Source organism: Aethalodelphis obliquidens, unplaced genomic scaffold, assembly GCF_003676395.1.
Source record: "Aethalodelphis obliquidens isolate GAN/ISIS:26980383/991018 unplaced genomic scaffold, ASM367639v1 scaffold86, whole genome shotgun sequence".
Taxonomy (NCBI): Eukaryota; Metazoa; Chordata; class Mammalia; order Artiodactyla; family Delphinidae; genus Aethalodelphis; species Aethalodelphis obliquidens.
In genome coordinates, this window is record NW_020838030.1 from 2,102,323 (window position 1) to 2,125,304 (window position 22,982).

General features: G+C 39.3%; 1 protein-coding gene across 9 annotated transcripts in view; it reads left to right on the forward strand.

Annotated features, from left to right (window-relative positions):
- The window catches only part of TMCC1 (transmembrane and coiled-coil domain family 1), a 214,666-nt gene that overhangs the window by 173,908 nt on the left and 17,776 nt on the right, over positions 1–22,982 (forward strand). For 7 of the 9 annotated variants that reach the window (XR_003430144.1, XM_027093858.1, XM_027093859.1 and 4 more), the window contains one exon: positions 18,076–19,010. Coding sequence is in view for 8 of the 9 variants with exons in the window: in XM_027093858.1 (XP_026949659.1) it covers positions 18,076–19,010 (935 nt within the window). In the remaining variant the exon portion in view is untranslated. Of the gene's footprint in view, positions 1–15,197; positions 15,294–18,075; positions 19,011–20,097; positions 20,207–22,982 lie in introns of those variants that run through there. The other 2 variants (XM_027093860.1, XM_027093863.1) reach the window with 2 other exon arrangements.

The window sequence follows — 22,982 nt, forward strand, 5'->3', positions numbered from 1 at the left end:
TTCTCATCACCCTTCTGCTTCTTCCTTAAGTTTTTGGTAACACAGTCTCAACCTTTCACCAAGTGAGTTCTAAGAAGCAGTGAATAGACAAATCTTTTTTCTTCTATTGAATTGTTGGGTTAACTGTGTATTTTCATCTTGATTATGTTAAAATTCCAAATTCTATATTTTCTTGGCACATGAAACCTACAGTATTAATACATCTTTTCATTTGTGGGCCAGTTAAAGTAAAAACTTCCTTTTCTGTCTTTGAGAACTCAGTTTAAATGCCCCTGTTCAAAGAATTATTCTGTGACCTCCCAGTCTAAAGTAGGTTTCTCGGCCTTACATTATTCCTTTTCTCACAGCACTGTGTTCTTTTTCTTTGCAGCACTTTTCACAGTTTATGTTATTTGATTACCCGTTTTTCTGTTTCTGCCACTTTTCCCCACTCAGCCCTAAGTGTCATGAAGGCAGAGAGTTTATTTTTTTGTCAATATATGCCAAAGCGCCTAGCAAAACGCCTGGCTGAGAGTTGAAGAAATGACAATAGGCAGTATTACATGTGTAAAGACCCTATGCTGATGTCGACTGAAAAAAAAATGTACAACGTCAGAGTTGTGAAGTAAGTTTTATTTGGGGCAAAATGAGGACTGTAGCCTGGGAGACAGCCTCTCAGATAGCTGTGAGGAACTACTCCAAAGAGGTAGGTGGGGAGTTCAGTATATATGTGATTTTGGTGAAGGGGGATTCATGCAGTCAAGCACACATGTTGACAGAAAGTTGCCACTAGTCACAAGGAGCAGATGCCTCCATTAATGATTTAAGTGCTTTTCTAAATATGAGAAGATGCAAGAAATTGGGATCATAAAATCTGAAAAATATCTAACGATCTGAAGCCCTGTTCTGCCAGTTTTTCCCGGAGCACAGAGTGCCTCATTCCTGATCTCTGCCCTGGCTCCTTTCAGGGTGTGTTGAAGGTCAGCAATTATGGTGGCTAGTGACTTCATCCTTGTAGAGGCAGATGGTGAGCAACAATTCTTCATCCACAGTGAGAAGAAACAGGATGAGCAGCAGGGTCTAAAAAAGGCCAGTGTGGCTAGAGTGAGAGGAGCATGCTATAAGATGAAGCTAGAGAGAGGTCCAGAGCCCAATCAATCACATAGGACGTTATAGACCAAGTTCACATTCTTGTTCTTAATATTTTAAGAGTGTGGAAAGCTACTAAAATAATTTAAGCATTGGGTGATTTAGGATTTCCTTTTTTTTCTTCTTTTAATTCTTTAGTTTAATTGAGGGCCTAAATGAATGCAGCTAGATCAGTCAGGGCAAGTGATTCAGGAGAGAGAGGACAAAATTTTTTTTTTAATAGTTCTGTTCCTCAATTTAATCTTTTTTTTAAAATAAATTTATGTATTTATTTATTTACTTCTGGCTGCGTTGGGTCTTCGTTGCTGCTCACGGGCTTTCTCTAGTTGCAGCCAGCAGGGGCTACTTGTCGTTGCCATGCGTGGGCTTCTCTTGTTGCAGAGCACGGGCTCTAGGCGCACGGACTTCAGTAGCAGCATGTAGGCTCAGTAGTTGTGGCTCGTGGGCTCTAGAGCGCGGGCTCAGCAGTTGTGGCTTGCGGGCTTTAGAGCACAGATTCAGTAGTTGTGGCACACAGGCTTAGTTGCTCCGCGGCATATGGGATCTTCCTTGACCAGGGCTAGAACACGTGTCGCCTACATTGGCAGGCAGATTCTTAACCACTGCACTGCCAGGGAAGTCCTGAGAGGACAAGATTTTGTCCTAAGGGTTTGACGGTAGAAATAAGTAGAGATAGGTGGGAAGTATTATAATTTGACAGAAATTTGGAAAGTAAAATACATAGGACTTGGTATTGGATTGGATATAGGTAGAAGGCAGATGATGTCAAGGATGATTCCTGGGCTTTGGCATGGTTTGGTTTGGCTTGTGTAACCTGATGGATAGTAATGCTTTCCCTGAGGTATAGAATACTGTAAGAGAACCAGGTTTCGAGAAGGATCACAGTGTTTGGTTTTGGTCATGTAGATTTTGATATAGTCAAGTAGCCCTTTGGATCTGTACATCTAGATTCCAAAGGAGATTGTACTACCTTTACCATTGGGAAACCTTTAGTGATATCCTCGGAATAAAGTCCAAAACAGTTTAGACCTACCTTGGGAGCTTATCTCCCACCATAGCCCTCTCCTGTGCCATACTTTTACAGTCTCATGAACCATTCAGTCGTCTTGAAGAGGCTATTACATTTCCTTCTTCTGGGCCTTTGCTCATACTGGCGGTCAACCTGAAATGCCTTTCCTTACCCCTTCTCATTTTTATCAAAAACTTCTTCCTTCAAGGCTCATTTCGTTTTTCACCTCCTCCAAGAAGCCTTCCCTGTTCCCTCTCCGTTCCTGTATTCAAGAAGTACTTTACCTTCATATCTACCATATCATTTGCTTAATCAGACCTGTGTTTCATTTCTCTGTCTCACCAACTAGGTTGTGTGTTTCTTGAGAGCAGGGATTCCACCTTTATTCAGTACATTAGATAAGAAGAACAAAGGATAATTGCAAAATTAATTAAATAGTAGAAGCCTTGATCTTTTCTACACCCTGCTTCCTTAGTCTCATAGCACCATGAAGTCCATCTATCTACTGATTTTCTCTAGGCTGTCTTACATTTGTACCTTATAGATACCTACATACAACTTTTCTGCCTACATAGTAGAAAAGTTCTTCCTTTAATACGCAAAATCCCTAAGTTAGTCATTTTCATCACATACTTTTTTACTTTTACTTTATTTGTAATTTATCAGAAAAACTGAAATCTTGCTGTTACTTATCACACGTGAAAGAATTGACCAAGACAGGAAGGACCAGAATTCATGGCTGATCTTGTTCTCTGTGTCTCCTCTTTTCCCATTCTCTGGAATAATTCTAGAACCCATGCAGTACTTTTTTCAGTGAGGTCACTTATTGGCGTTTAAGACTGGGTAAGGCTGTGCGTTGCAGGAGGCGTGACCCACATATTTCCTAGTGCTCCCTGATAGGATAGCACTGTCCACAGTTGAGCAAGCCTCCCCCCAGGGAACAGAGTGTAGAAATGCACAAACAAGTTATGAAGGTTGGCTCCTTCCCATTTAAGTAATTCTTTCACAGAGGCTTAAGCATTCAATTTGTCTCTTCAGACATCTTTAAATAGTTGAATTTCCTTCCTATTATCTCAGTTAATATTTGTATGTATTGATTTTCATTCTTTGGAAGGCTGAATTTCAGTGATTTCTTACCCCTTTTAGGAGTTATAGATACCTCCATTTAAAAACCTGAGAGACAATTGGACTACCCTCTGAAATTTATACCAGTCACATATTTATGCTTTTTTTATATAGATGTGTTCAATTTAGACCTTTCTTTTAGCGTAGTTGTCCCATTATAACTTGGAAATATGAACTAGATTGTATCCCTTATGTTCTATTTGAGAACGTTGGTTTATATATCATCCATTGTCGTTACAGATCTTGAATGAGAAAAATCTAAGCAGCTCTAAACATTATATCACAAAGGAATGACTGTAGTTCTACCATGATTTGATTACTTGCAACTAAATAAAAATTATTTTAAGATAAATTTATTTAAAAAGAGGGACAGATCATTATTGCACTCTTGATAAACTCTTCTCAGATCAATTCTGTTCATTAAAAAATATATAAAATCTTTGACAAGTGATACTCTAGGCTCTTACCTTTCTTAGAATTTGTACTTAATTTTGAGAACATAGCTGCTTTTTTGTACAGTAGAATAAAGCAGATACACATATAAAGTTTGAATACCTGCTGTGTAAACTATCTAATATCTTGAGAGTCATCAGTTTTTAAAGATCATAGAAATGTTAAGTTACTTTTTGCCTGTACTTCCCTTTATGTTAGCTGCTTTGGGACAGTGCCATACTACTACTATCTGGATAGCTCTAGTAGTACCTCACTTCATGCTCCATATATATAATATATATATTTAATAGACTTTAGGAAGGGGGTTGTAATCCTAAATATGGGATTCCCATCTGGAGTCTGACTTTGTAGAAATCATCAATGCCTCCTTTTTATGTTGATCCAACTGGTGGTAATCGTGGCTGTTACAAAAAGCATTATAGGGAAATAGTTAAGGACAAGGACTCTGAAGCCGAAACCTATGGGATTTAAGTCCTGGCCCTGCTGCTTACCGTTGTGTGACCTTGTTACTTTACTTCTCCTAGTTCAGTTTCCTCAGCTGTAAAATTAGGGATTATAATAGCATATATTTCCTAAGGTTGTTTTGAGGGTTAACTAGGTAAATACAAGCAAAGCACTTACAGCAACACCAGGTACATAGTAAACATTCAATTACTAGTACATTTAAGACTATCACCATCATCATCAGATTTACGTATAAGGCAGATTGAACCTTGAGCTTTCATAGCCTCAGAAGATACCTATCTGAGGAATAAACCTAGTGAGATAATCCTAGAAATGTTCAAATAGTTCACATAGGAAAGTAATAATGTTGGGCATTTAATTCATAAGCCTTTCGAATTGAAAAATGTCTGATGTCTGAGCCAAATATTTAAAAAAATTTTTTTATTAAAGTATAATTGACTCACAGTGTTGTGTTAATGTCTGCTGTACAGCAAAGTGATTTAGTTATACATATATATACATTTTTTTATTATTCTTTTCCATTACGGTTTATCATAGGATGTTGAATATAGTTCCGTGTGCTACACAGTAGGACCTTGTTGTTTATCCATTCTATATATAATAACTTACATCTGCTAATCCCAACCTCCCACTCCATCGCTCCCCCAACTCCCTGCCCTTTGGCAACCACAAGTCTATTCTCTATATTCGTGAGTCTGTTTCTGTTTCGTAGCTGGGCTCAATTCTGTCATATTTTAGATTCCACATATAAGTGATATCATACACTATTTATCTTTCTCTTTCTGACTTAATTCACTTAGTATGATAATCTCTAGGTCCATCCATGTTGCTGCAAATGGCATTATTTCATTCTTTTTGTGGCTGAGTAGTATTCCATTATATATATGTACCACATCTTCCTATCCATTCATCTGTTGATGGATGTCTAGGTTGTTTCCATGTCTTGCCTATTGTAAATAGTGCTGCAATGAATGTTGGGGTGCATGTGTCTTTTTGAATTATAGTTTTGTCTGGATATATGCCCAGGAGTGAGATTGCTGGATCATAGGGCAACTCTATTTTTAGTTTTTTGAGGAACCTCCACATGGTTTTCCATAGTGAGCCAAATATTCTTAATGTATGACAGTAAGATATTTCAAGGAGCATTAGAAGTCAGTCTTTGATTTAATAGGATCCTATTATAATGCAGATAAAGTTATAAATAACCTTGTTAAGACCTCTTGGTATTACAATAAACAAAAACACTTTAGGTTGTAATGAAAGAGAATTGTAAACAGCCAGTACCCAAAATAGTTTCTGAATAGATAAGTGAATAGGAAATAATTTCATTCATTCGGGAAACATTTAAGCAGCTACTAAGTGCTATATGCACAGTTTTAGGTGTTAGAGAAACAGAAGTGGACAACACACAAAAATCACTACCTTCGTGGACTTTACATTCTAGTTTTTGTTGATATATATCAAAATATATGTCATGAGGTAAAAAGTTCTATGGAGAGAAAAGAAGTCTAGAAGCTAGAATAGGGAGTTCATAATGGAAGCAGAGGCTGTAATTTTAAATACAGTGTCAGGGAAGACCTCACTACTAAGGTGACATTGGAGCAGAGACTTAAAAGAGGTAGATAGAGTAAGCCATGCAGGTGTCTGGGGAGGGGCGTTCCAGACAGAAGGAACATGAAGTGAAAAAGCACTGAAATGGTGCATGCCTGGCACATTCTAGGAGTAGCAAGGAAGCCATTGTAGCTGGTGGCAGTGGAGTGAAGGGATGAGTAAGTAGTAGGAGGTGGAGTCAGAGAGATTATGGATGTGGGGCAGGTGCCAGATCATAGTCATTTAGGCCATTGTAAGGACTTTGGCTTTTACTCTGACTGAGTTATGGAGCCACTGGAAAGTTTTAGATGTAAAAGACTGTTGTGATTTGACTTACATTTTTAAAGGGCCACTCTGGCTGCTCTTCATATAATTGATTATAAAAATATCATTGCAATAATAGTGTAGGAAACCATTGCAGTAGTCCAGGCAAGAGCTGATAGTGTTTTACACCAGGGTGGCAGCAGTTGAGATATAGTGAGAAGTAGTCAGATTCTGCATCTCTTTAGCAAGTAGAGCCCAAAACATTTTGCTGGGGCAGTGTAGTGTGCATAGGGGGTAACAACGCAGACTCTGTAGCCAGACTATCTGGGTACGAACATTGGCTTTGCCACTTCTTTACTTTGTGATCTCGGACAACTTAAATTCTCTATGCTTTGGTTTTCTTAGCTATAAAATAGAGATAATAATAATAGTCATCTTGCAGTGTCATTGTGAGAACTGAACAATTTACTAAACTGAAAAAGAACTTAGAACAGTGCCTGGCACACAGTAAGTACTATACTATATGTATTAGCATCTGTCTTTATTAATGTTAACTGGGTAAGGTATGAGAAAGAAAGAGGAGTCGAAGATGACACTAAGGCTTTGGATCTGATCCCGTGGATCAGTGAAGTAGCCATTATCTGAGATGGGAAAGACTGCAGGGGAAGCAGGTTTGTGGGATGTCAGGAACTCAGTTTTGTTTTGTTTTGTTTTTTGCAGTACGCGGGCCTCTCACTGTTGTGGCCTCTCCCTTTGCGGAGCACAGGCTCCGGACGCACAGGCTTAGAAGCCATGGCCCACGGGCCCAGCCGCTCCGCGGCACGTGGGATCCTCCCGGACCGGGGCACGAACCCGCGTCCTCTGTATGAGCAGGCGGACTCTCAACCACTGCGCCACCAGGGAAGCCCCACAGTTTTGTACATAGTAAATTTGAAATGATTGTTAGACATCCAGGTAGAGATATTGAGTAGGTAGTTGGATATATGAGTCTAGAGTTAAGGGAAGTATGGGCTGCGGTATGCATTTGGAAGCCGTTAGCAAATAAATGATATTTAAGACCATTTTAAGAGAAAGAAGAGTAATTAAGCCATAAAATGGAATTGGGGGTATACAGTTTGGACAGCCCCTGCTTAGAGCCTTTACTCTTCACAAGCTAACAAGCCTAACAGTAGCCAGTTCAGAGACAGCCAGATTATCACAAACCCATGGAGCTTTCCAAATTCTTTCATTGCTTTTTAGAATTTGTTTTATCAGAATTGCTTGAAATAAATAGGATTAAGCTGAGGCTTAGAAATCTTTTGTCTTAATTAGACTGTGTCATAAAAGTATTTGCAGGGAATTAACCTGTAAAGGGAAACTCATTGGTGGCAGTTTTACAAATTGGCTTATCCACACATGGGTTTTATATGAGTTTTTTTGTTTTGTTTTGTTTTGCGGTACGCGGGCCTCTCACTGTTGTGGCCTCTCACATTGCGGAGCACAGGCTCCGGACGCGCGGGCTCAGCGGCCATGGCTCACTGGATGACCTGTTTGGTTCCTTTCTAGCTCAAAGAATCTGTGCTTATAAAAAAAACTCCTAACCATAACAAAGCAGAATATAATTTTATACTTACACCATCGATACTGTGATTTTGTAGGCTCCTTATGGACTAACTTTCTTTCATTCTTTCTTTCTTTCTCTCTTTCTTTCTTTCTCTTCCCTCCCTCCCTCCCTTCCTTCCTTCCTTTCTTCCTTCCTTTTCCTCCCTTTTCCTCCCTCCCTCCCAGTCTCACATGAACCTATTAAATCCAAACATCGGGCCTGAAGTACATCTGGCAGTGCAAATCCTCAATGATGTATTTCACATAAGCCAGGAAATCAGTCCTCCTGTGACAAAGCAATTCAGAGCAACAGCCCTAAATTCCATAATGGATATTTTGCAGTGGGGTTGGAACAGGTTGGCCATTTAGGATGTTAATAATCTAAACTCATATTCAACTCAGTCAGCAGTTTTTCCTCAGCAGCCTTGGAGGGATGAATATCATCTGTTGGAAGCTATTTTTCTTACAAAAATTCTGACCTTTTTTCCATTCAGAGTAACATAGGCTCAGTCACTGCATGGCATATGAGATCTAAAAGAATCATTTTAAGGAGATGCTGATGAGCATTTATATTGAACATTTACTTGATATCTTCTTTGTCCAAGGCATTGTGGTACCTTCTTGGGGCACAAAGATGAATGTGATGTGACCCCTGCCCTCAGGAACTGTCAGTGGAGGCAACACACTCAAGCAGTCATTTCAGCATAATGTGATAGGGACAAGTGATACAGAAACATAGGTAAAAGAATATAAAGGAGGAGCCATTAATCCAGCTGGGAGAGGGAGGTTGTCAGGAAAGATTTCCTGAAGGAGGTTATGCCTGAACTGGGTTTCCTTCAGCCAGAAAAGGAAAGGAGAATATACCCTGGACTGGCCGAGGGAGCCTTGTGGGCAGAAGCCTGGAAGTGTGAAACAGTGTGCCATGTCAGAAGAACCAAATTATAGTTTTGACCCTTAGCATATATAGATTTAAAGTTTCCATTATTTCCAAGTGATCCATGATATAGTTTTTTTGTCAAAATTTTGCACATGGTAGGATCTTCAGCTACAAAGCTAGAGAGTAAACCCCACCAGAATTCACATTTCAGTGCACGTCACCCATGAAGTGATTTTAAAACTTTGTTTTTGATGAAGATGGACCTGAAAAGTGCTGGTGGTAGAAAAGAGAGTGGGGCCTTAAGTGGTTCTCAATTGAAAAGGGAAGTTTGAGACAAACTAGACTGTAGTGCCAAATTCACAAGTGACCAGGATTCTTGTCATGAGTATTACTTGTGTATCAATGATTTTTCAAACTTTTTTTGAGTGTGATTTTGTGTGTGTGTATTTTTAATTGCTGTAACATTGGTCTGTAACTTGACATAAGTTTCATGTGTACAACATTGTATTTCAACTTCTGTATACACTACTTCATGTGCACCACCAAAGGTTTAGTTTCCATCTGGCACCATACAGTTGACCCCCTTTACCCATTTTGCCCTCCCCCAACCCTCATTCCTCTCTGGTAACCACCAATCTAATCTCTATATCTACGTGTTTTGTTTTTGTTCTGTTTGTTCATTTATTTGTTTTATTTTGTTTTTTATTCCACATATGAGTGAAATTTTCTCCATCTGACTTACTTAGCATAATACCCTCAAGGTCCATCCATGTTGTCACAGATGTTCAGATTTCATCTTTTTATATGGCTGAGTGGTATTCCATTGTGTATATGTGTATGTATATGTATGTGTTCCATTGTGTGTATGTATATGTATGTGTATACACACACCACACATACACACACACACACACCACATCTTCTTTATCCATTCGTCAGTTAATGGACACTTAAGTTGTTTCCGTATCTTGGCTTATAAATAATGCTGTGATGATTATAGGGGTGCTCTTTCCAAATTAGTGTTTCCTATTATTCTGGTAAATACCCAGAAGTAGAATAGTTGGATCATATGGTAGTTCTGTTCTTGATGTTTTGAGGAATCTCCACTGTTTTCCATAGTGGCTGCACCAATTTACATTCCCATAAACAGTGTACAAGGATTTCCTATTCTCTGTTCACCAACACTTGTTATTTCTCTTCTTTTTTTTTTTTTTGTGGTACGTGGGCCTCTCACTGCTGTGGCCTCTCCTGTTGCGGAGCACAGGCTCCGGACGCACAGGCTCAGCGGCCATGGCTCACGGGCCTAGCCGCTCCATGGCATGTGGGATCTTCCCGGACTGGGGCACGAACCCGTATCCCCTACATCGGCAGGCGGACTCTCAACCACTGCGCCACCAGGGAAGCCCTGGCTTCTTTTTGATAATAGCCATTCTAATGGGTGTGAAGTAACTTTTTTTTAAAATTTTTATTTATTTTTGGTTGCGTTGGGTCTTCGCTGCTGCGTGCGGGCTTTCTCTAGTTGCATCAAGCGGGGGCTACTCTTTGTTGCGGTGCGCAGGCTTCTCATTGCGGTGGCTTCTTTTGTTGTGGAGCATGGGCTCTAGGCACGTGGGCTTCAGTAGTTGCAGCATGCAGCTCAGTAGTTGTGGCTCGCAGGCTCTAGAGTGCAGGCTCAGTAATTGTGGCACACAGGCTTAGATGCTGCGCAGCATGTGGGCTCTTACTGAACCAGACAGGGATGGAACCCGTGTCCCTTGCATTGGCAGGTGGATTCTTAACCACTGCGCCACCTGGGAAGTCCCACTCTGCCCATTTTTTAATCAGATTGTTTGTATTTTGTTGTTGTTATTGTAGAGTTGTATGAGTTCTTTATATATTTTAGATATTAACCCCTTATCGGTCATATCATTTACAAACGTTTTCTCCCATTCAGTAGGTTGTCTTTTGTTTTGTTGATGATTTCCTTTGGTGTGCAGAAGCTTTTTAGTTTGATGCAGTGCTATTTGTTTATGTTTGCTTTTGTTTCCCTTCCCTGAGGAGACATACTGAGAAAGATATTGCAAGACCCATGTTAGACTATAAGGCCTATGTTTTCTTCTAGGATTTTTATGGTTTCAGGTCTTACTTTCAAATCTTTAAACCATTTTGAGTTAATTTTTTGTGTATGGTGTAAGATAGTGGTCTAGTTTCATTCTTTTGCATGTGGCTGTCCAGTTTTTCCAACACCATTTATTGAACAGACTGTCCTTTCTCCAGTGTATGTTGTTTGCTCCTTTGTCATAAATTAATTGTGGGTTAATTTCTGGGCTCTCAATTCTGTCCTGTTGATCTGTATGTTTGTTTTTCTACCAGTACCATGTTGTTTTTATTGTTAAAGCTTTGTAGTATAATTTGCAGTCAGGGAGTGTGATATGTCCAGCTTTGTTCTTTTTTCTCAGGATTGCTTTGGCTATTCAGGGTGTTTTGTGGTTCTGTACAAATTTTAGGATTTTTTGTTCTATTTCTATGAAAAATGTCATTGAGATTTTGGTAGGCATTGCACTGAATCTGTAGATTGCTTTACGTGGTATGGACATTTTAACAATGTTAATTCTTTCAGTTCATGAGTGGAATATCTTTCCATTTCTTTGTGTTTTCTTCAATTTCTTTAAACAACGTCTTATAGTTTTCAGTGTACAGGTCTTTAACCTCCTTGGTTAAATTTATTGCTAGGTATTTTATTCTTTTTGTTGTGATTGAAAATAGGATTGTTTTCTTATTTTCTCTTTCTGCTAGTTCATTATTAGTGCATAGAAATGCAGCAGATCTTTCAATACTGATTTTGTACCCTGCAAATTTACTGTATTCGTTTATTATTTCTAGTACTTTTTTGGAATCTTTAGGATTTTCTGTGTTTAAAATCATATCATGTGCAAGTAGTGATGGTTTTACTTTTTCCTTTCCAATTTGGATGCCTTCTATTTCTTTTTCTTATCTAATTGTCTGGCTAGGATTTCCAATGTCATGTTGAATAAGAATAGTGAGAGTAGGCATCTTTGTGTTGTTCCTGATCTTAGAGAGATAGCTTTCTATTTTTCATCATCGAGTATGATGTTAGCTGTGGGTTTGTCATATATGATCTTTATTACATTGACATATCCTCCTTTTATACCCATTTTATTGAGAAATTTTTATCAAAAATGAGTGTTGGATCTTGTCAAATGCTTTTTCTGCATCTATTGAGATTATCACATGATTTTTATCCTTCATTTTGTTAGAGTGGTCTATCATATTGATTAATTTGCAGATGTTGAACCATGCTTGCATCCCTGTCAAACTTTTTAAAAATAAACAATAAAACATTGTTTCCTTTTCTTTTTCTAAGCAAAAATTTCCCAGGATACCCATATAAAATAAATGAAAGAAGAGGTAATCAGGGTTCCAGGAGTCCTGCTCACTTGGCTTCACTATTCCCCTTTGTGGTGATCCAGACACATCTCCACGGAACCTAGGGTTGTTTCATGTACTAAAGTTCTGTGTAAAAAAGTGCAAAGGTGATTCCTAGAACTTATAGGAAACTCTTCGGTCTGTATAAGAATTATTTATCAAATTAAGAAAAAATTTTATCACAACTGAAAAGGCCTGTTTTTTAGACTATGACATGAAACTTGGTTTTAGGTCCAAAGCAGAATATGGAATGCTTAGAGAAAAGGCTTGCTTGCTGTGGGATAGTGGAATTTAGTCTATTTTTATTTTCTTTTACACCCACTTGAGATCTACTCTCCATTTCACAGCATGGCAAATTCAACTTCGGTCAGAATCGCACAGGAGAAATTTGCTCAACAGAGTTGTGCTGACTGTGAGGAGGGAAGGGCATTTGTTTCTACAGTGAGACTGTGGAGATAGGTGAAAAAACATTGTCATGATTAAGATATACTTTCTTCACAAAGTGCTGATAGACTGTGGGGTTTCTTTTATTTTTGTTAGGGATGAGACATGGGGGAGGTGGAAAGGCAAGCCTGAAGGAGATGATGCAAAATTCAGATCCAGAGCTGTGTAACACCTAAGGCAGGACTCTTTCTTGTGTTTTATGTTCTCAACACAATCCGCCTGGCAGAAGAAGAAAAGCTTATAAGACCAACCAGAGCCTGTTCATGTTTATTATCGATTAGAAGGTAGATTCCTTCTGGTTCTTAGGGCCAAGATTAAGAATCTCTAGGGATTACCATTTGTATTGGATTTGGGGAGTGGCCTCCCCCAAATCAAATATTCTATCTTATTGCCCCCACTAAGTGTACTTGAATTGAACCATACACTCCAGTTTTGATTCGAAACATGGCTACTGTATCTCTGAGAAAATATTTGGCAGAACAGTGGTCTGCAGGTGCCCCAGCGTCAACTTGCACAGGCGACGGCAAAACCCATTCTGTGAAATTGGCTTTGGAAAAGATACCCTTTCAAAAAAACCAAGATAGTCAAGCTTGTATTTGTTTTCAGATTAACTACAAAGACTTCCTCACTCTCTACCCCCTTCTTTTATCGTAAAATTCCTTCTTCATTTTCTCAGAAAAGATACGGATTATTTAATGTGCAGAGTATGAGGTTGCCTGAGAGAGACAATACTCTATAAAGCATAGATAAGATGACTTCATCATACTAAGTAAGCAGAATGGGACTGTGACTTTTATTGAAGATAGCAATGTCAAGTCAGGGATTTCTGAATCTTTTTTAGCTACAAATATACATATCTTGGATTTTGAGTAATGAACCAGGTAAGGAATAGAAAAAGGTAACTTCTTGAATGCTTACCTCGCTTGGCAGGCATAACACACATTTAACATCTTTTCAAATAATCTCATGAGAAAATGATAGCCCCATTGTATGGAAGAGAAAATTTAGGTTCAAAGAGAACTAGTAGATGGCCCAGAGACACACAGCTGTGAGGTGACAGAGTCAGGTTTGAACCCAGGTCCTTTTACTCTTGAAATTGCCCTTTCCACCGTGTTGCCTTTATATATGACTGTTCTCAGAGCTGGGTCCTGCCGTGTTCTAACACTTTAATCCACTTAGAGAAAGTCGACAGATCTTTAATATATTTGCAAATGAAAATTGAAAGCCATTATAAAGCTTTATCAAAACTCTGCCATAGATGACTCCAGTTCTGTCCTTGATTAATCAGTGTTTTGAGGTATAGCTGTTGAAAATTTTCTCTTGGGCTGTTTTCTGGTCAGTTAATTCAGATCAGTGAATAGATAATTTCAACAATGAATTCTCAATAGTAAGAGACAAAGTACAAACAAAGCAGTATAGTCTGCTTGTTATAGCAACAGTTAGATATTAATTGTGGCTTCTGACCATATCTCTAGCCTTGTAGCATATTGCCTAACTTACAATAAGTAGTCAAAATATGTTTAACTGACTGACTTTTGGTCCTAGCTTTTTCTATACAAATTAATTCTAACCTCAGCAATAAGTGGGCTGCTGCTTGCTATTTAGTGGGTATGATTAGATTTGAAAGCCCTTCAGGGGGTATGGTCATAGGAAACCCTGTTGTGAAGGTGATATTGCTGCTGCTGTTGTCAAATTGCCAAGTGATAAGGTAGTAGGAGGCACCTCACAGTCAGTTCACTTGTAAATTAGTGATAACAGTGTCTACTTTGTAGGGTTATTGTGAGAACTGGAAGATTAGGCAACCAGCTGCTTAGCCACAAGACCAACTGTCAAGAAAGATGACTATTGTTACTTTATGTAATGTTGAATTACATTATTCCTTTGGTTCAGGCTCTTCGTATCCCCTAGTTTATGCCTGAAATGTGAAAGATCTTGGAAGGAAGTATATTCTGGAATCTTTTAATATTTGAATTTTTCAAAAAGAACCGCTTACATGGTACAAAAATAATAGCCAGTACTAACAGCTTACACTGTGCCTGGTACTGTTTTGAGAGTTTTTATGTTCATTGATTCACTTCCTCCTCACAACAGTCTTCTGAAAATGGGCATTAGTATTATCCATATTTTACAGTTGATGAAATGGATATAGACAGAGGTTAAATAACTTGCCCAATGTCACATGGCTAGTAAGTAGCAAAGCCAGTTTCCAACCCAAGCAGTTTATGCCAGAATCCATGCTTCACTGCTACACTAAATGTAGCCAGACTTAATAGTCTTGTTTTTCTGATCTATGCCTTTTCCTGTATAAGAAAACCCTTTCCTATTTTCCAGTACTGCCTTCTAAAAGGTTTTAAATTTGCTTTTCACATTTGCAATTATACATTTCAAATTTGCAATAGTTGTTTGTCTGGAGTGAAGTAGGAATCTAATTTTATGTTGTTTTATGTGGATAGCCTAGTATGCTAGCAAAGACTATTGGAAAAGAGAACTTTTCACTTGGTACGTTCACAACTCAAAGCTAAGTCAGGCCCTTCCAGTGCTAAGTATTCAGGCCACCAAGGACTTGGTTCATAATTCAAAAGATACCGAGAGAGTATGCACAACCCCTGTCCTATAATTCTGTAGTTCAATATATCTTTCTCTTTCCTCCTCTTTCTCTCCCCTCCCTTCCCCTCCTCTCCTCTCCTGATTTCCTGCTCTCTCTCGCCTTCCTTTTTAAGAACAGTGCCTGCCAGGATTGGGAGGAGTTACTGAGTAATCCAGTGATTCATGGTTTCAAGTGTAAACTACCCTCCTGCTGAAGCTGTGGGTTAGCTTTCTTTCTCAAGGCCGAGGACAGTGGATTCTGTCAGCTGTGCTCTTGCAGCCATATTGATGATTCTAAGTGGGAGTCACACACTGGAAGGACACAGTGGGGCTCCGAACAGCCAGGTAGGACAGAGTTGGAGTAAAGACAGTCTGGTTTATTTCTGTAGTTACTGTGCAGGGAAATAAAGACACATCTAAACTGATGATTTGTAAATAATTATATTGAAACTTTATTCAGGTTTTTTCAATTTTAGAGATGTAATCAAACCTTGATTCTAACAACAAGGTCCTACTGTATGGCACAGGGAACTATATTCAGTATTCTGTGATAGACCATAATAGAAAAAAATATAATAAAAAAAAGAATGTATTATATATGTGTAACTGAATCATTTTGCTGTACAGCAGAAATTAACACAACATTGTAAATCAACTATTTTTTGATAAATAAATAAATAATAATTTAGAAAACAACAACAAACCTTGATTCTAGTCCCAAAGCCATCTTTTGAGCAGTATGATTAATTTCTGTCCTTCCAGAGTAACAGTTAAACTTGATTTCCATGTCTGCACTTCTTTAGACAACAAGAATGCATATAAGTTGATATTCAAGTAATAAGAAAGAACCTAAGAAAACTAGACCATGCATAAGCTTGTAGTCTTAGATCTAGAGACGTTTCCTTCTTTTTTTTTTTTTTTTTTTGCGGTATGCGGGCCTCTCACTGCTGTGGCCTCTCCCATTGCAGAGCACAGGCTCCGGACGCGCAGGCTTAGCGGCCATGGCTCATGGGCCCAGCCGCTCCGTGTCAGGTGGGATCTTCCCGGACCGGGGCACGAAGCCGTGTCCCCTGCATCCGCAGGCGGACTCTCAACCACTGCGCCACCAGGGAAGCCCAGAGACGTTTCATATTGCTTTCCTTTTATACCGTGGTAGATTTTGAGCTATTAAACATAAGTACACAATCAGGGTCATATTACATACTATAGTTATGGGATCTGAAACTCCATTCAGAAGGAAAATCACACAATGGGAACTCTGTACAGCTTAAGAGAGTGAACCGAAGGAACTGAAGAGAGTGGGTTTCCAGGAGCTTCTCTTGCAAGTCTTGGCGACTTGATTTATCTGGAACTCTGGCTCATCCTCTCTTCTGCTCCCTTCCCTCTGGCCCTTTCACTGCTTATTAGCACGCACCTAAAGATGAACAGGACAGATGGAGAAGTGACACAAAACAGTTACTGTGCTAGTCCCTAACTATTCTGCATATTCTTTTTATTAGTGGAGCCTAATGTCATTTTTGTTATTCATTTCAGTTTTAAATTATTCTTTTGCTTTTATTTAAATGTACAGTATTTCACGTTTGTTCATCTAGAAGGAAAATAATATTGTTTCTGTTCACATTAGTAGTAATATATTGAATCCAGTAACGAACTAAATGTGTTTTAGAGATCGGCATAGTCCGTGCTCAGACAGTAAAACTGAGGAGATACAGCCAAGATGAAAAAAGGAGAATGCATCTCTAGACTGACAAGTTAATTATCAGCATTTCATGACTATTTCAGATTTGTTTTATTACTGTCATTATAGAATTAATTCAACTTTTTAAAATATGAGAGTAACCTACATATAGTTCTTCCTAGCAGATTGTTTACTGGTGACAGATTAGGGATGGGAACCAAGGAAAAGAGTGTGCCCTTAGTGTCCGGGATGGTAAACTTGTACACTGTCACTCCTACTGGGAATTTTTGTTTCCCTGCAATTGTTATTTTATTATTTATTTCGGTTACTACTCAATAGAGAGTAAGTTTCTAAAGCCTTTTTCCATGGGCCCTTCCCTAATTCACCACCACAAGCCACACCCAGGGGCACCTTCTTGAAGGACTTCTTTCTCCTGAGTTAGAGAAACATGACCTCCCCTTAGCTTTGGCTAATGGCTTTGAAGCATTATAGTGTAAGTTTTCAAATCTGAACAATTTGTCTTTTTGTTCAACTTCCTTGATTGATCACTCATGCATACCAGAGGATAGTCATTGTATGTGTTTTGGAGTCCCTTGCCTAATAAGAATCTTTTGCTAGATAGAACTCACAAAATTTGAGCTTCAAAAGGTCTGAACTTCGTCATTGACTTGTTAATTACTAACCTCTTACTGTCTGTGTCCTTGACTGTCTATGTTATCTTGCCTAAGTTTATCACATTTACTTGTGATTTGGGATTTGAACTCTCAAGAACATACCACGTTCATCCTTGCCCTTTCAGCAGTACCCTCCCATTCCCTCCTTCACCTGTCTGCAGCTACCCATTAAGTGCCCCTAATAGAACAGAGAGAATGATTGCATCAACCTTGACATGATTTGATAAAAAGACACTGTGATAACAATTGGATTTTTATATCTAGCCACTTAAATTACCTTTTCTCGCCAACATTTTCAGATGACCGTAATCTGAAAGCATGAATTGGAATACAGTGATGTCTGAATACTAAGATGATATTCATATAATTAAATTGAAATACAGATGTACCTTGTTGTACATAGATATGCTTCTAAACAAAAATATGTGTGTTGAATGTTTGTGAATTAATTCATGCTTTAAACCCACTAGGAGAGGTTTATTATTTAAAGAAATACTGTAATAAATCCTCTAGCAAAGGAAGAATACCCCCAGTTTACGTCTTGTGTAAGTCTTTTTGTTTAAAGCAAAAGACTTAAATAGAACTCATGCTTAAAGCAAAGGGTACTTGTATGAGGACAGTATCCAAGAGGGAGATGGGGCTTGTACAGGACAGGAGGAATTAGGTCAGCTATCTGTGCTGAGTAAGTAAATTTTCAATACATTTGGGCCCATTGATTCTGGAGAGCTACTCCTTTTGGGCTCCTTCTAACATCCGCCTCTTGCTTTTATGCTAGATCGAGCGGTTGGAAGTAAGCAGCCTCCCCCAGACTTCCAGTGCGGTGGCCTCCAGCACTGATGGCAGCCTCCACACAGACGCTGTGGATGGAACACCAGACCCTCAGCGCACAAAGGCTGCTATTGCTCACTTGCAGCAGAAGATCCTGAAGCTCACAGAACAAATCAAAATTGCACAAACAGCCCGGGACGACAACGTTGCCGAGTACCTGAAGCTTGCCAACAGTGCGGACAAGCAGCAGGCCGCCCGTATCAAGCAGGTTTTTGAGAAGAAGAACCAGAAATCTGCCCAGACCATCCTCCAACTACAAAAGAAGCTTGAGCACTACCATAGGAAGCTCCGAGAGGTGGAGCAGAATGGGATCCCCCGGCAGCCAAAGGACGTCTTCAGGGACATGCACCAGGGTCTGAAGGATGTGGGAGCAAAGGTGACCGGCTTCAGTGAAGGTGTAGTGGACAGTGTTAAAGGTGGACTCTCCAGCTTCTCCCAGGCAACCCATTCAGCAGCAGGGGCCGTGGTCTCTAAGCCCAGAGAGATCGCTTCACTAATTCGGAATAAGTTTGGCAGTGCAGACAATATCCCTAACCTGAAGGACTCTTTAGAGGAAGGGCAAGTGGATGATGCGGGAAAGGCTTTGGGAGTAATTTCAAACTTTCAGTCCAGCCCCAAATATGGTAGTGAGGAAGATTGTTCTAGTGCCACGTCAGGCTCAGTGGGAGCCAACAGCACCACTGGAGGCATTGCTGTAGGAGCATCCAGCTCCAAAACAAACACCCTGGACATGCAGAGCTCAGGATTTGATGCGCTACTACATGAGATCCAGGAGATCCGGGAGACCCAGGCCAGACTAGAGGAATCCTTTGAGACCCTCAAGGAACATTATCAGAGGGACTACTCCTTAATAATGCAGGCCTTACAGGAGGAACGATATAGGTAAGTTACGTGGAATTAAAATCCTCAATTACTTATGTTTAGGTTCCCCTCCCTTTGGATACTGGGGAGTAGCTTTAAAAGGTCTTGGTACAGTGTCTTTCTCTGGAGTATTCACAGCACTTTAGATACGTTACGTGATGTTTGCATGAGTTCTTATCATAGAGAGCAAAAGAGAGGCAAGCACAGTTAAATGACTCCCAAGATCACACACGAGTGGAGTGTTTCAGTCAGGGGTTAATGATTACTGTAGCCCTCTAGTCTTCAAATTTCAAATGAAACCCAAGCTTTCTAAGGCATTCCACCTACTTATTTATAATCACAGAACCACAAACAATTGCAGCCTATAGTTATAATACATTGAATTTAAAAGATCTATAGCCCTCTGAACTCTGTAGAAATCAGAGATATAGCCCAGCCAAAATGTAATGAACCTTGTAGATATTTGACTTTAAACACACTTATCTGGGCAATTGGTATAGAAAGATTAGACTGGAAATAAATCCAGATAAGCCTGTCTGTTACTTTTATGAATTGGCAAATGTTTGAACGAGAGTGGACTTAAACATGAAATCATTCTACAATAGTTAGAGAATTTGCAAAGGACTAAGTGCTTTGAGTCATAATCTGCTAAAGGTAGAAGCTGGTCTCTTTTTTGTGTTTCACATTACAAACTGTATTCACATTAGACCACTCTAAGCTTTTCTCCAAATGTGTGTCCCTTCCCCTTGCTTCCATCACGTGCAGATAGAAATAATATCCACATGGAGTACTCATTCAGATCCAAACTTTGTCAGCCAGAGCCAGGCCACCTCACTGATACAGATTAAGGGCCAATATTACAGGAGCCACACAGCCTGTTAACAGCCACAGGTTAGGCCCTGAAATGCCTGGATTGTGGTTTTGTCCCAGTTACGATCTACAGGGAATCCTCAGTACTTTTACTATAATGTCAAGGATTGAACAGACAGTCTCTTAAGGTCCCTTTACCTCCTGTAAAAAAATATATAATAAAAGTGATTTTTTTTTAAGTTTACTTTTATGAGATAATTTCAGGGCCTGAAATAAATTGTTCGTGTGTATCAATTAGCTCTGAAAGGAGCTACCTCAGCAAGCTGTTTTCAGATGGAGAAAATGCTAATCACTCACTCAGTCCTACCTCTTATCTTCACTCTTCCGTCCTTCGGTTCTGACTTAAGACTTAAGGGAGAAGAACAGAGAAGTGTGGGAGAGAGAAATGAAGTTCTAAAAGCAAGTATATGACTATTCTTATTTCATTGTGTTGTATATTCTTTAATATACTCAGAAGACAATTTCTAAAGCAGCAAGCAATCTAATACTCAGATGGACTTTAAAAATAAAACACCTGGTCCTTTGTACTACATTAAACCTAACTCCCGGGTTCAAATTCTAGTTCTGCCACTTACTAATCTTGAAAACTGGGCAAGATTCTTAACTTCTCTAAGTCTTGATTTTCTCATCTCTAACATAGAAATAATAATAGTCCTTCATAAGATTATTGTGCCATTTCAATGAAATAATTTATGTAAAGCACATAGCTCAGTGCCTGGCCCAGTAAGTGCTTGATTGATGTTAGGTAGCAGCTGCTACTGCTGCTATTAAAATACACCCCTCTGAACATGGAGACCTGGGCGTTCCACGGTCAGTTGTTTTGACCCCTTTATTTTGAAAAGATAGCAAAACATTCCAGTTTTTAAATTCTTCCAGAGCTTAAAACTCATATAGAGTTTGTTACGTCTTCAAGTCAGGTGTAGGCCAGCGTGAGAAAATCAGGGAGGAAAAACGAGTCTCCCAAGGCCTCCTTTGTATCCATTTAAAATAATTCACAGACAGGACAGAAGTTCAGGTCCTCATTATTACCTCATTAAAAGAATCATGTCCAAGCCACGTATGACGTTAAGGAGAAGTGCATTTCTTTCATCGCATTTTGGGTTCTTGGTAGTAAGTGAATGACTTGTTTTATGGAATGAAGAGAGAATAAAGGAAACTTGTGAATTTTCAAAAACAGAGGGGGCGAGAGGGATACATAATGTGATGTGTAATCTGACTGTCAAATCACTGCAGCTTGAAAATGGTCTTTCCTTAAAACAGAATCTTGAATCTTTTTTTTCCCCAAGAAAAGCAGTGGAAAACTCACAACTGTTTTACTCAACTATTTCGTCGCACCAGTATTTCCATGTATAGAGCAGTAAGGGATTTCTCCTCCGTTCCATATGTCTTTACACGGTAAATATATTTATCTAATTTTGTTGGTCTTTGAACTGTTCTACATAAGTGAGATTTTCCCCACAGATTGTAGTTTATTCTTTTAAGCACCAAAACTTTTAACATTTTAAGTGTTTTTGCAGAATTTCTCTACCTTCTTTTAACAGAGTAGTTACATTGAGCCTAACATGATTGGAAATAGCTTAAAACAGTAGTGTTAAAAAAAACAAACAGTAGTGTTCTTAGAGCTATACTCTCAGCTCAGTGAGGGTGTCAGCTTACATGCCTCTGCAATAAATGGTCCTAGGCAGCTTGCTTTTTAAACTTCTGTCGTCTGCCTTTTTAGTTTGTTCTTTCTCCTTTCCACATCTTCTCCGCACTCTTAGTGAGCTGCCTGCAGCAGCCTCTCTTTGCTAATTTCTATTTCTACTCTGTTACAGGCTTGGCTTTTTGTCTAGGAAGGAAGTAGGGAGGGATGGACTTAGGGACTCTTCTGTGACCAAGAAACCAGTTAACGCGTACATGGCTGCTCTAGATGCATTTCTGCTTATTTTCTCTGCTGTAGTTTATTTTACTAATATCTGAGTTGACAGGAGGGAGGCCATGCACAGTATTAAATGAGGAGGAGGAGGACTCTACCTCTGGCAGCTTCTCTCACTAAACTTCTATGATGTGCATAGTGCTGGATGCTTCATGTATATTTGCTAATCCTCACAATGTCCCTGCAGGTGCATTGTATTACCCCATTTTACAGATGAGGAAATTGAGGCCCAGTGAGGTTTTTAAGTTTTGCCAAAGATTACTCTCTAAGTGGTAAAGCCAGGAATCAAACCCAGTTTTATCTGACTCCAAAGCCTGTGTTCTTTTCATACCAGAACAAGTTTTTTTCCCAAACTCAAACCTGACATCTGTATGATTGAAAAACTAACCTATAGTCTAGCTCTAAGAAGCATTGACTTTATTAGCAAGAGGTATTAGGCCTTTTCCAGGTCACAGTGTATATTTTCCTAAAAGTTGTCCCTGTTTTAACATATTCTGTAAAATTCTGTGAATGCACAAGTTCTAGAAAGTTTTCTCAAGCTAGTATCTACACTAGTTTTCTCAGGTGTAGGTAAGTAATAGGGGACCCCCAATTTAAGTAAACCTCCACCCCCGTCTTGATTTCCCCCTTTTCAGAGGCCCTTCTCAACACTGTCACTCACTTAATGTGCTTCCCATTGGTCTCTACCCCAGTGAGTAGCACCAGGGTAAAGAGTTTTGCCCAAGACCATCTACTTTGGAATAATCAGAAGCATTCAGAAACGTCTCAGCACCCATGTGATTGCGCCATGACGGAAGAGTGTTTCTTCAGCACCCACATGCACTTAGCCCAGGAAGTCATTGTAGCTGAGCTCGGATCTGAACTCCACCTCAACCTTGGGACAGTAACTAGGTACTTAGTCTTTGAGCTTTGTATTGGACTCTTAGATATAAGTGGGATCATGAATTTGGGAAGGTAGGAGACAAGAATTAGACATTTTTTTTTTAGTGATGGGATCTGTGCTGACTTCAGATTCTCCTTATCCAGCTAATCTCTTCATCCCATTAGAGCATTATTACAGATTTGTTAGTGGCAACAGGGTTCACTTTAGTACTTCAGAGATAGAAGGGGCCCTTAGATATCTAGTTTAATCTCATTCTACAGATGAGTACACTGAGCCCCAGAGAGAGAAAATGACTTTTGCCAGGTCACACAGTAAAATGGTTTAA